Source organism: Phalangium opilio, unplaced genomic scaffold (assembly GCF_054372755.1).
Source record: "Phalangium opilio isolate 3A_F unplaced genomic scaffold, DU_Popi_V2 ptg000079l_1, whole genome shotgun sequence".
NCBI lineage: Eukaryota > Metazoa > Arthropoda > Arachnida > Opiliones > Phalangiidae > Phalangium > Phalangium opilio.
This window is the reverse complement of record NW_028324187.1, coordinates 1776250-1789922: the sequence shown is the minus strand read 5'-3', so window position 1 is coordinate 1789922 and position 13673 is coordinate 1776250. Positions and strand designations below refer to the sequence as shown.

Genomic DNA, 13673 nt, shown 5'->3' with positions numbered 1-13673 from the left:
GAATATTTTAACAAAAACTTCATTTATTATTATAAATTACTAATATTTACAACAGTGGGGGAATACATAAAATGCTGTTTTGTTTTGTTTTTATTTAAATGAATTTGACTCCTTCGCTACCATCCAAACTAATCAATTTAGCCTTTCCATTGTCTTCCAAAACCTTGATGGCTTTACGTAACATCTCTTCATCCAATCCGTGAAACTCTTCCTCAATTGTATCATCCCCGGAAGTCAATTCAAACAGAGTGCAGACAGTGTTAGTCATGCCATGATTTGAAGCCTACGAAACTCTCATTATTCATAACCCGCTAGCAAAATTGCAGTTTGCGCATGCGCGCATTTACCCAGTTGTATATTAGTTCCGCCCATTCGTCTGGTTTACGCCAAAAGACAAAACAACGTTGCTTTTGTTTGTCTATCCATTCTACATTTCCTGTTTTTATTAAACAGATACAAAGGCTTATAATCACCAAAAACTCTAAACCCAACCAAATTTACTGTGTTTTACAATCCTTACTGCCTCACTATTCAGCCATAAAAACATGCCTCCCCCACCCCTCAAACCCATGTCGCGGCTAATGCCTTTGATATGCCTCCCCCACCCCTCAAACCCATGTCGCGGCTAATACGTTTGATATAGTATAGTAGTACAAGGCGGTACCCCTTTGAAGAGTTGTAAAAGTGAAAATACTATAGATAAGAATGTTCCATTCCCATTCATGTAAAGTCCCTTCAAAGACTGCCGCTGGTATGAGGAAATGTCTGGTGGGGTTTTCCGTTTGCGAAATTGGTAACCCCCCTCCTCCTCCCCCCCCCCCCCCCCCCCGCAGGACGACCGTGGTCTACGCTCTCTGGGGATTACCCTACAATATGTAAGAGACCCGATTTTTTATGGTTGCCATTTTGGAGTAGATATAGACAGAGTATGGTAATAAATAACACTCTATTGGGAAAACCATTCCTATGGGAGGGGATAAACCTAAAACTTATCTATATAATCTAGCAGACAATGTTAAGCCTATTTTTGGTCTACTGGATATATTCTTTACAAAGAAAAAAAATTATACAAACCAGTTTGACTTAGATTGTCCAGTACAATGTAGATAGCTTCAAGTGGTAGCTTTCCTGTAATTTTATTAATTGCATCTTTAGAAACATTGATTGCACTCTTAAAAGGGTATCTTTCAATCAAGAAAGATTTGCATATTATTGTGGGGAAATGGGATTAATTTACATTGAACACCAAACTATTCAAAAAGGTACATATTTACAGTGTAAAAAAAGCATTTTTCTAAGACTGCAACAATATATAATTCCCCTACTATTAATTTCGCTGTTGTAAAATAATTGACTATTTTGAGCTTCAGTGATATCCAAACGGTATTGCTTTTGGAATTTGCAAAATCCTAAAATGACGTTTCTCCATCCTTCAAGTTGTTTTCCTCTTGTATCTAAATTTGGTTGAAGTCTAAAAGGAATATAATAGAGAAGAAAAAAAAATACGTTGCTATTTTTATAATAGAAAGCCTGCCTTATCTCAAAAAGGGCGGTAAGGTAAAGATACCAATCTGCAAAATTTGACAGTTCCCTGTACTTGCAAAAATTGATTAATTAAGGGAATCTACCGACATCGGAACTGTTTTGTAAGTTAGATTAGATGATTTTTGAAATAACTGTTAAAAAATTGCATTATTATAAAGTAAATAACATTTTAATTACGTGAAAAACGGTGGAAAGTTGTACTGCCACGGCCATTCGTACGCAGCCATTTTAAGCGAACCTAATAATTGAACGAGCAGACGATTTTTTTAGGATATCAAAAGTATACTAATCAAAAAGTTATCAATTGAACATACTTCGTGTCCGAAAATACGTCGTGACTTCCTGTGATGTAAAATAGTTTTCAAAATAGTATATTGTTAAGATCTTTTGTTTTCCGAATCTTGATCATCAGAGAGTATGAATAGCTTTGGGAAGTGATTCAATTTAAACTTAAAAGATCGTTTGCAAAGAGAACTTTGGGTTAGCTTACTTTTAACGTTAGCCTACTTCCTAAGTTCCTAGATGTCGCACACTGCTCGAAGAAGCTCGTCCTTGCTGGATCAATGCTAGTTTTCACGAACTACTTTTATTTCTACGAGGTTTAATGTTGTATATACATGCGCTTCGGTTTGCTTAGGTATGTAAACTACCGTGGAAAAAATACATAGGCTTTACAACAGAACGAGGGGTGAGTCATAGCCCACTCTATCTCGCGCTATAGAAGCCCGTTCAAAGAATTCTATTTACATGTTTAAGCACAACTTTTGAAGATTATTCAAAGGAACCCAAAATTAAGATTAAGTTCTATGGGAGGAGGTAGCTTTTTTGGCCAGATCCTTTGTCCTATTCATCCAAATGACCTGAAATTTTAACGAGACTTGTGTTTTGACGTGTTTTATTATACTAAATATTCAAGCTTCTAGAGTGGATAGGGTTTTTTTATAAAAATTATTTTCCAAAGTCAAAATGATGGCTTCAGTTCCTAGACTGAATATATCTTCGGATCTACCGGTCCAAATGTCCTGAAATTTTAATGAGAGGTGTGTTACAATCCATTCTATTATACTAAAAAGGATACAAGATTTTAGAATGAATAGTTTTTTGTTTTTTAATATAAATTAATTTCTAACGTCAAAATTGAAAATTCAGTATTCTATCCATAATATCTTTGTATCTAATGGTCCAAATGTAGTGAAACTATAATGAGAGGTGTGTTACAATCTATTATATCTAAAAATGATAAAAACTTTAAAATTAATTAGCTTTGTCAAAATGTTAAATTTATGACTTTCACCCCCTTTCCAAAATTAAACATATTCCTTACACTTGACACTAAAATTCCTCTAACTAAACCAAATTATATTCCCTGAAGCCTAAAACACGCCTATTTTGGGGAAGTTCTTAAGAACCCTTGTGTTTCTACCAAGTAAACTTTACCATGTAAACGCAATTTTAGTTCAAAAATGTATTTATTGAAAATATTACATCAGGGATAGATTTAATTTTCGAAGTAGGAATGGAGAACGGTTAGTATTTACTTCAGTCCGACTCATAGCCCAGTATATTGCCCCTCCCTCCAACACGTAACGAAAAGTTTAAATTATCTTATTGGCTCACTTAAACTACGTATTGATGACGTTGCTGACGGGGACGTCGAAAAATACGTTATTCCTTTTTACATCTGTCCCTATGACCCGCCTCTTCTTTCATACCCCCCCTGTCCCCGGGAAAGGGGTCCGGGACTTTGACACGCGCCCACATTACTCTGTTCTCCATTCCTACTTCTAAAATTAAATCTATCCTGATATTTTAAAAAACAAAAATAAGGAAAAAGTCTATTTTTGAGTTCAATTAATAACAAATTATTGTTCAGTTGTATTCCCGCCTAATCTAGAGCTAGGTCAATAGTGCATAGGCGTCAAGGGCCTATGCACTAATGAAAATTTTCATATATTACTAATTTCCATTGATGCTTTTAGAAGGGTTAGGGATTCATTGGTGATTTTCATTCATCCTTTTAAAGGGTTAGGGATTCATTGGTGATTTTCATTGATGCTTTAAAAGGAATAAGGATTCATTGGTTATTTAAAAGGAATATGGATTCATTGGTGATTTAAATTGGGTGAGGATTAGGGATTATATCTGGATTACGGTTAATCATCGAGGTGCTACTCACTTGAAACTTGTCGATTTTTAACGGAATTGGTATTAAGGTATACTTAGAGGTTACGGGTTCACTGTTTAAGAGGAGCTACTCACTAATTGTAATTTTCACTCATTGGGGAATTTTGTTAGTGATTTTAAAAGGTAATTTTTGTAAGGGTTACTTAGGATTTGTGCGTAATGATTTTAGAAACGTTGAATGTAGCGCATCGAGGGGCTTTCTCACTAAAAAACTCATTGCCGATTTTAAAAGGGATTGGGAATAAAGGTTATTTAGTGGTTCCCCGTAATTCTTTTAGCACTGTTAAAAGCAGCGCATCGAGGAGCTATTCACTAATGAAGATTTTCTTTCATTGGTGATTTTAAAAGTAAAAGGGATTCGTTGGGATGGGGCTCTAATCTGGCCGGGGCCATCTTGTTTAACTTTTATTTATTAGAAAATTTTGATTTGTTTGTTTAATCAAAACTTTCGTGTTCACGCATTATTAGTTGCCGATTCAAGCAACTAAATTATTTGAATATTTCTGCTTAGTTTTATCATGGACGAACCAATTTAATTATTTATTATAATTGCAGATGTTCGGTATTGTTTTAAACATACCTGGCAATTCCGGCGTTACTCCATTCCTTGCCGCCATATTGGTATTTCTTTCTTCTAAGCTATAAATGTTTATGTTTTGAGGCATACCAAGAAGGGGTTCGACATTTCCAAAAAAAGCGTACGGAATTTAGTGATTTCGCAAATATTTTGTGATTTCTTCATTGATTTCACCAAAGGTTTCTTGATTTCTTCTTTGATTTTGCGATTTCGCAAAAGATTTCGGGATTTCTTGATTTCGCTAAAGATTTCGGAATTTTTTGATTTCTTCAAAGATTTCGCGAGAAGCGTACTGGATTTCGTTTAAATGTCGGACCCTTCGACAATGTATAATTTAATAGTGAGATTGAAGTAGTTTATAGTGTCACCGAGGGGCTAAACACTCGCTCATTCTGGCCTCAGTGACTTTACGCACTTCCGATCTGGACGCTAAAGCATAACGCTACGTTTCGCCACCCAAATTATATACCCTGGTTTTCCATCCTAACAACCTCGTTTTCCACCGTAATGCTCAGTAGGATATTAGCGTGGAAAAACAGTGGAAATTCTAAGCCGATTAAAATTTGTTAATAATAGAAATTTTCTTTTATTTTCAGTACCTGGACTCAACACTCGGAAGTTTCACGTTTATAAAAATATTTTTATTATTTTCATTATTAATCTTTTTGATTTAGTCCCATTTCCCCCAAAATAGTTCTCCCAAACCCTACTTATCCCAATCCCAGTTTACCCAAAGTTATTTCTCCCAACGATTTTTAACCCAAATATTTATTAAAATAAGTATCGTATACATTTTACTATTTTAAATTAAAACCATATTTTATTGCCTCCAAAAACTCTTCGGGTGTTTTAGCGCCGGTGTCCAATTATTCTCTTAGAATATTCCGTTTGTTCTTAAGATCGCGGAACTTTTTTAGAGGTTGTCTAACAGGGTGAAGACGGCTCATGGAGTCTATTTCAATTTCTTGATGGACCTCTTCTCTTTTCATAAACTGTATGAGTTCATAGATGTTGGGATGAGGGACCTTCAACGCTTTGTTCCACTTGTTATGTGTGCCTTCACAATCATTGTTCGTTCTTGCATCCGCGTTGTCACCATGGCACCACATGAATTCTGCAGGGCTGAAAGATAAACCACGGATTGCGGCAATTGTTTGTATGGCGCGAAACATACGCTCATAAGTTTCGCGAGATTTATCTGGTAGCAATACAAATAGCTGAGGTAATATTTTTTTTAACGAGACAGTGCAATGTAAAGAGTTGATAAAATAGTGCTGGTGAAGCTTTGAATGTTCCATCCATGCATATGCGTTGAGCAGAACAGATTCTCCCAACCATCCGATCAGTTCCGAAAATGAATATCTTATCTTCGTCGCCTTCGTTGAATAACAGAAAATTATGCTCAGATATAGCCCTTGTCACTCGGAGAGGTAAAAAAGTAGGCTTAACTTGATTTTGAAATAAGCGCGTGACAGTAATCACGTGACGGTATACTAAAAGGTAACGCCAGGGCTGGATATAACCTTAAGCTCTTTTCAAAAGTAGATTATAGAGATCTAGTGAAGAATGTAGATTTTTCTTGTCCAATTTAACATAATTTTAATCTGATTTTTGGATTCAATTATTCTCTAATTTGCTCGTTTATTTTTTAATTTGTTTCCTTATTGTTCTATTTGTTAGTTAATTGTTTTATTGTGGTTTATGTTGTTCTATGCTGTTTTATTGTGTTTTATGCTGTTTTATTGTGTTTTTATGCTGTTTTATTGTGTTTTATGTTGTTTTACTGTGTTTTTATGCTGTTTTATGTGTGTTTATGCTGTTTTATTGTGTTTTATGCTGTTTTATTGTGTTTTATGCTGTTTTATTCTGTTTTTAGCGGTTTAATTTGTGTTTATGCTGTTTTATTGTGTTTTTATGCTGTTTTAAGCTGTTTTATTGTCTGTTTTCGCTGTTTTATTGTGTTTCTATGCTGTTTAAAGTGTGTTTATGCTGTTTAATGTGTGTATATGATGTTTTATTGTGTTTTATACTGTTAATTGTGTTTTTAGGCTGTTTTACTGTGGTTTATGTTGTTCTATGCTGTTTTATTGTGTTTTATGCTGTTTTATGGTGTTTTATTGTAGTTTCTGTGCGTTCTATTGTAGTTTTTGTATTTTATTGTAGTTTCTGTGCGTTCTATTGTAGTTTTTGTGTTTTATTGTAGTTTCTGTGCGTTCTATTGTAGTTTTTGTGTTTTATTGTAGTTTCTGTGCGTTCTATTGTAGTTTTTGTGTTTTATTGTAGTTTCTGTGCGTTCTATTGTAGTTTTTGTGTTTTATTGTAGTTTCTGTGCTAACTAAAACATTCCAAGTATTAATTCTAGCGTTTATGTCGATAATGAGTTAAAAATGAACTATTCTAATTTCAAAGAAAAATACAAGCATCTGCCGCATTATGAGCCTATTCACGTCTTCTTCCCAGTGCCAAGGAGAGGGGACGGGATCGACGCCATTCAGAGATAAAAGAGAGCTTCTCATAACACACGCCGCGAGCAAGTTTCAACGAAGTTTACTTTTTGTTTTTATATCTATATACTTTTGTTTATACTTCATAAATGTACTATAGAATAAATAAATTGTTCGTCGATTTAATGAATCTCATTTTTTATTCCTTTTCTGTCAATTTAGTTACAGCAGGCATATATAGGATTTTAAAATGCATCAATTAGATTAAAAAGGACTGGAGATATGGGTTAATTATAGGTTCCCGGTAATCACTTTAGCACTGTTAAAAGCAGCGCGTCGAGGGGCTATTCACTAATGAAAATTTTCTTTTATTGGTGATTTTTATTCACGCTTTTAAAAAGGATAGGGATACTTTGGTGATTTAAAACGGATGGGGATTAATGGTTGCGTCTGGATTACAAGTAATCATCGAGGGGCTACTCACTAAAAACTCGTTAGATATTTTAAACGGGATTGGGATTGTGGGTAACTTAGGGGCTACGGGTTGTTATTATTTTACTAGTTATGAACGGATTATAAAGCATTCACACATTTGCCGCTAGGGGCGCTGTGTACGTAGTTACGTATTTACTGACATCTAAAACATGATAAAATTCTGCCCCACATTCGTGAAAGCAATAGATAGTTCGTAAATTGCCGCTAGGGGCGCTGAGTACGTAGTTACGTATTTACTGACATCTAAAACATGATAAAATTCTGCTAGACATTCGTGTAAGCAATAGATAGTTCATAAATTGCCGCTAGGGGCGCTGTATACGTAGTTACGTATTTACTGACATCTAAAACATGATAAAATTCTGCTAGACATTCGTGTAAGCAATAGATAGTTCATAAATTGCCGCTAGGGGCGCTGTATACGTAGTTACGTATTTACTGACATCTATAACATGAAGAAATTTGCCGCTAGGGGCGCTGTCTATAATATTATATAGGCCTAATGGTGTGTTCTCTAATTTGAATTAGCGCCACGTCACACTTCGAAGCGCCCCCAACGACGGAATTTACTATAAAACTCGGACGCCACTTGTCCAGGTTTCTTTTCTCTCTGCGCCGGCGACCAGTCAACATCGTTCCTTGATCATCTCCTCGTAATCCTGACTTTCGAAGGCAGTATTGGATGGAAAGCCACGTTTTACGCCGATGGTGGGACGTGACTCTAAGCTCTCCGCCATTGAATGTCCATTAGAACGTTGAAATCAACGCGAAAGGTTAAGTCTAATACGGTATGTGTGAAAGTCTTTCAATAATCCAAAGCTATCCAGCTAGCGATTTATTATTTTATTTAATCCTAGAGTTTAAATTATTTAGGTAGAGTTAATTGTTAGTTAATTATGTTTATTTATTAAAAATTAAATACAATAAGAAGAAATTTCCAGACACGAGGTCAGTTAGTGAAGGCTTAATTTAGAACATCTTAAATCAAGTAATTGGGCTCATATTAGGGGAAATTAAATTCCTTATCTATTTTAAATAATAAACCTCGACTGTTTGCAAATTAGGTCTCATTTAACGGCGCGAAACTATATTACGTAAAATGAGTAAAATATTGTTGAACGGGGCCAGATTAGGTTGCACTAGGCTAGGCTAAACCTTTTATAAAAATTTATCCGGGCTTGGCACTAATCTCTAAGTTTTTACTTTATGCCATCGTTTTAATTTAAATTAACGAGGGTATTTTAGAATTATTACGCGTAAATTATAGATTTGAGATTCTAAAATTTCATTCGAGGCAGTATTTAATTTTTTTAGACAACTACGGTCTATTTAATAAATTAAATGGTTTAAATTAATTAGGGTTAACTGTTAATAAGTATTCACTAATTATGGAGATTAAGTCAATTTAATAATTTTAAAATGAGGCACGAACGCGAAGTTAAGGCTAGAGATTTTTAATTTATATTTACGTAGTTTTTTTCTTAAATTATTTTAATCTATGGTATTTCCGTGAGTTATTATTTTGTTGGGACCTTGAGTAGCCGTTTAATTCTGATATGGAAATTTCTTAATATTTAGTGCAATTCTTACATTATATTTATGGGAATATTTTACTTGGCTTTTTCCTTAAATTATTATTTTGCTAGGACCTTAATGTAGCCCTTGAATTCTGATTTGGCTTAATATTTAGTGTGATTTTTAAATTTTGATTTTGGGAATATTATTCGAAGTTTTTCTTCAATAATTTACGGAAACAAATCCATAGATTAAAATAATTTTTTTGTTAGGCCCCTCTAATTCTTATTAATATTTGTTATTGATATATATTCATTTTTAGACGCGATGACGTTCTTGGATATTCTGTTGCTGGTCATTCGGAGAAGTTTCCTAGCTGATGATTTCAACCTTTGTTAGAGACGCTCATTCCAGATGACATCTTCCTTGGATTTGCGATACAAGATGTTTTCAACCTGTGGTGGCCTTGCAATCATTCTCTACAAATATGCGATGAACATCACCGAATCTAGAAAATTCAAATTTTTATTAGAATTATATTGGCAACTACTTAATTTCTTTTTACACGTTAAACTTCAATTTACGGGACACTTTATATTATTTTTTGTTGAAAATTTTTGTAAACACCTCGTTTTTTTACTTTCTGTTCAATAAATTACGCCTTAAACCACTTTTTTTGTTTTCTTAAAAATTATTTGATTAAGAGGGAAGGTTTGAATTTTTTAGCTCTAAACAGATAGCCTATTTTTTGAGGACACTCTTTTAGGCATATTTTAGCTTATATATCAAAAAATAAAACTATCAAATTGTTTTGGAAAAAGTTAGCCTAAAACCAGCTTAAATTGTTTAAAAAAGTAAAAAAAAGCCTAAAAAAGGGTCCAAAAATACTACCCTTAAAAAGGGTCCAAAAATACTACCCTACCTAATTATTTTCTTGGATAAGCTGTTGCTGGTCATTCAGAGACGTTTTCAAGTAGACTTGGAAGTTCATCCGATGTTAAGGACCCTCAATCCAGATGAAATCTTTCTTGGATTTGCGAAACACGTCATCCGATGTTAAGGACCCTCAATCCAGATGAAATCTTTCTTGGATTTGCGAAACACGTCATCCGATGTTAAGGACCCTCAATCCAGATGACATCTTTCTTGGATTTGCGAAGCACGTCATCCGATGTTAAGGACCCTCAATCCAGATGACATCTTTCTTGGATTTGCGAAACACGAGGCCTTCAAACTGAGATTGGACTTGAAGTTTTTCCGCCAATTAACTCAATTTTATTCTTAAATTTAATCGGTAACTAGCCTACCCCATTTAATTTTTCGCGGTCAAATTTTAATTTATGGAACGCTTTAAATATTTTTTTGTAGAAAATTTTTGTAAACACCTGAATTGTTTTTTTCTCAATAAAAATTTTTTTCTTGCCTCACGTTCTTTGTTTTCTTAAAAAAGTTTCGATATGGGGGATGGCTTGAATTTTTTAGGGTCTGGACTTAGGGTAGTATTTTTGGACCCTTTTTTAGGCCTTATTTTTGGACCCTTATTTAGGCTTTTTTTACTTTATTAAACAATTTAAGCTGGTTTTAGGGTAATTTTTTCCAAAACAATTTGATAGTTTTATTTTTTTAAGCCTAAAAGAGGGTCCTCAAAAAATAGGCTATCTGTTTAGAGCTAAAAAATTCAAACCTTCCCTCTTAATCAAATAATTTTTAAGAAAACAAAAAAAGTGGTTTAAGGCGTAATTTATTGAACAGAAAGTAAAAAAACGAGGTGTTTACAAAAATTTTCAACAAAAAATAATATAAAGTGTCCCGTAAATTGAAGTTTAACGTGTAAAAAGAAATTAAGTAGTTGCCAATATAATTCTAATAAAAATTTGAATTTTCTAGATTCGGTGATGTTCATCGCATATTTGTAGAGAATGATTGCAAGGCCACCACAGGTTGAAAACATCTTGTATCGCAAATCCAAGGAAGATGTCATCTGGAATGAGCGTCTCTAACAAAGGTTGAAATCATCAGCTAGGAAACTTCTCCGAATGACCAGCAACAGAATATCCAAGAACGTCATCGCGTCTAAAAATGAATATATATCAATAACAAATATTAATAAGAATTAGAGGGGCCTAACAAAAAAAAATAATTTAATCTATGGATTTGTTTCCGTAAATTATTGAAGAAAAACTTCGAATAATATTCCCAAAATCAAAATTTAAAAATCACACTAAATATTAAGCCAAATCAGAATTCAAGGGCTACATTAAGGTCCTAGCAAAATAATAATTTAAGGAAAAAGCCAAGTAAAATATTCCCATAAATATAATGTAAGAATAGACCTTTTCGCAAATTTATGCGCGCATGCGCTTGTCGTGCGCCGTGGATAAAATAGCAGACGACGCCATCGGCCTACGGAGAAATAGCTGGGACTGTAGGTAACGGAGTGAATTTGAAGCTAAACTATGATAAACTCAAAATATTGGAACTTAAATAAGTTTGTAAAAATATGGGAATTATATTTAAATCCTACTGTAGAGAACACATGCACATTGAAGCTTAAAAAATTATAATATCGAAAATATTTCCCTTAATGACCAAGGCTTAGTGTCGGCTTCATAAATAATGTCGGTATCCAAGCAGGGCCGGGCAAAACCACGAGAGCGACCCCTCAAAAAAAGAGCGCTTTCCCCGCGAGGGCCGCCGATTCCCGACCGGGGTCCGATACCCACTAACGAAATGCATGTTATCTCCGTCTTTGGTGTTCCAACATTTTCGTTTTATAACTCGTTCTCCTTTTCACAACAATTCTGTGAAATTTAATTTCCACTGTTTTACCATCCCTCTTTACTTTATACGACTGATTCTTGCATCCCACCCACTACCACAACACAGCATCCAGGCATAGTGCAAAGGCTTAAGAATCATATGAAAAAAAAATAATTGAACAATGCTACAAAATTGAACTAAAAAACCACTGGCTTAAATGAATTTTATTCCACTTTTTCTCCAAATTTCTAAGAAAAAAAATCAAGAAAATGTGTCGAAAATGATCAGATTTAATGGCAAAGTTGATGCCTCTAAAATAATGAGGAAATACGCGGAGGCTAAGACCGTAGTCTGCTATTTTATCCACGTTGTTACTAACACGCATGCGCCTCGCATTTTCCCCCACTTTTACCCTCCGACATGCGAAAAGGGCTATTGCACTAAATATTAAGAAATTTCCATATCAGAATTAAACGGCTACTCAAGGTCCCAACAAAATAATAACTCACGGAAATACCATAGATTAAAATAATTTAAGAAAAAAACTACGTAAATATAAATTAAAAATCTCTAGCCTTAACTTCGCGTTCGTGCCTCATTTTAAAATTATTAAATTGACTTAATCTCCATAATTAGTGAATACTTATTAACAGTTAACCCTAATTAATTTAAACCATTTAATTTATTAAATAGACCGTAGTTATCTAAAAAAATTAAATACTGCCTCGAATGAAATTTTAGAATCTCAAATCTATAATTTACGCGTAATAATTCTAAATTGCCCTCGTTAATTTAAATTAAAACGACGGCATAAAGTAAAAGCTTAGAGATTAGGTCCGGAAAAATTTTTATAAAAGGTTTAGCCTAGCCTAGTGCAACCTAATCTGGCCCCGTTAAACCATACGTTACTCATTTCAGGTAATATAGTTTCGCGCTGTTAAATGAGACCTAATTTGCTAACAGTCGAGGTTTATTATTTAAAATAGATATGGAATTTAATTTCCCCTAATATGAGCTCAAGTACTTGATTTAAGATGTTCTAAATTAAGCCTTGTCTAACTGACCTCGTGTCTGGAATTTTCTTCATATTGTAGTTAATTTTCAATAAATAAACATAATTAACTAACAATTAATTCTACCTAAGTAATTTAAACTCTAGGATTAAATAAAATAATAAATTGCTAGCTGGATGGCTTTGAATTATTGAAAGACTTTCACACATACCGTACTAGGCTTAACCTTTCGCGTTGATTTCAACGTTCTAATGGACATTCAATGGCGGAGAGCTTAGAGTCACGTCCCACCATCGGCGTAAAACGTGGCTTTCCATCCAATACTGCCTTCGAAATTCAGTAATACGAGGAGCTGATCTAGGAACGATGTTGACTGGTCGCCGGCGCAGAGAGAAAAGAAACCTGGACAAGTGGCGTCCGAGTTTTATAGTAAATTCCGTCGTTGGGGGCGCTTCGAAGTGTGACGTGGCGCTAATTCAAATTAGAGAACACACCATTAGGCCTATATAATATTATAGACAGCGCCCCTAGCGGCAAATTTCTTCATGTATTAGATGTCAGTAAATACGTAACTACGTATACAGCGCCCCTAGCAGGAAATGTTTTCATGTTATAGATGTCAGTAAATACGTAACTACGTATACAGCGCCCCTAGCGGCAATTTATGAACTATCTATTGCTTACACGAATGTCTAGCAGAATTTTATCATGTTTTAGATGTCAGTAAATACGTAACTACGTATACAGCGCCCCTAGCGGCAATTTATGAACTATCTATTGCTTACACGAATGTCTAGCAGAATTTTATCATGTTTTAGATGTCAGTAAATACGTAACTACGTATACAGCGCCCCTAGCGGCAATTTATGAACTATCTATTGCTTACACGAATGTCTAGCAGAATTTTATCATGTTTTAGATGTCAGTAAATACGTAACTACGTATACAGCGCCCCTAGCGGCAATTTATGAACTATCTATTGCTTACACGAATGTCTAGCAGAATTTTATCATGTTTTAGATGTCAGTAAATACGTAACTACGTATACAGCGCCCCTAGCGGCAATTTATGAACTATCTATTGCTTACACGAATGTCTAGCAGAATTTTATCATGTTTTAGATGTCAGTAAATACGTAAC

The 13673-nt window shown here is 34.4% G+C and overlaps 1 protein-coding gene across 2 annotated transcripts; it reads right to left on the bottom strand.

Moving 5' to 3' along the window:
* Position 1: 1 nt before the first annotated feature.
* On the bottom strand, positions 2-1783 carry Vps25 (vacuolar protein sorting 25). Of its 2 annotated transcripts, none has more exons than XM_089845533.1 (5): positions 1723-1783; positions 1326-1471; positions 1075-1128; positions 348-436; positions 2-283 (listed from the first exon to the last, which is right to left on the bottom strand). In XM_089845533.1, the coding sequence occupies exons 1-5, from the start codon at positions 1770-1772 to the stop codon at positions 95-97; spliced, it is 528 nt and encodes a 175-aa protein (XP_089701659.1). In that variant the 5' UTR covers positions 1773-1783; the 3' UTR covers positions 2-94. The 2 variants fall into 2 exon arrangements, with proteins under 2 accessions (XP_089701659.1, XP_089701660.1); XM_089845534.1 differs by having other exon boundaries at positions 1712-1767.
* Between the last annotated feature and the right edge of the window lie 11890 nt (positions 1784-13673).

Excerpts from the sequence above, each read along its gene's own strand:
- Vps25 (XM_089845533.1), bottom strand. The coding sequence starts at position 1,772 with ATGGCTGCGTACGAATGGCCGTGGCAGTACAACTTTCCACCGTTTTTC. Across the intron at positions 1,129-1,325 it reads TTACAACAGCGAAATTAATA|GAAAGCTACCACTTGAAGCT; the intron begins GTAGGGGAATTA and ends ATAAAATTACAG. Across the intron at positions 284-347 it reads CGGAACTAATATACAACTGG|GCTTCAAATCATGGCATGAC; the intron begins GTAAATGCGCGC and ends AGAGTTTCGTAG.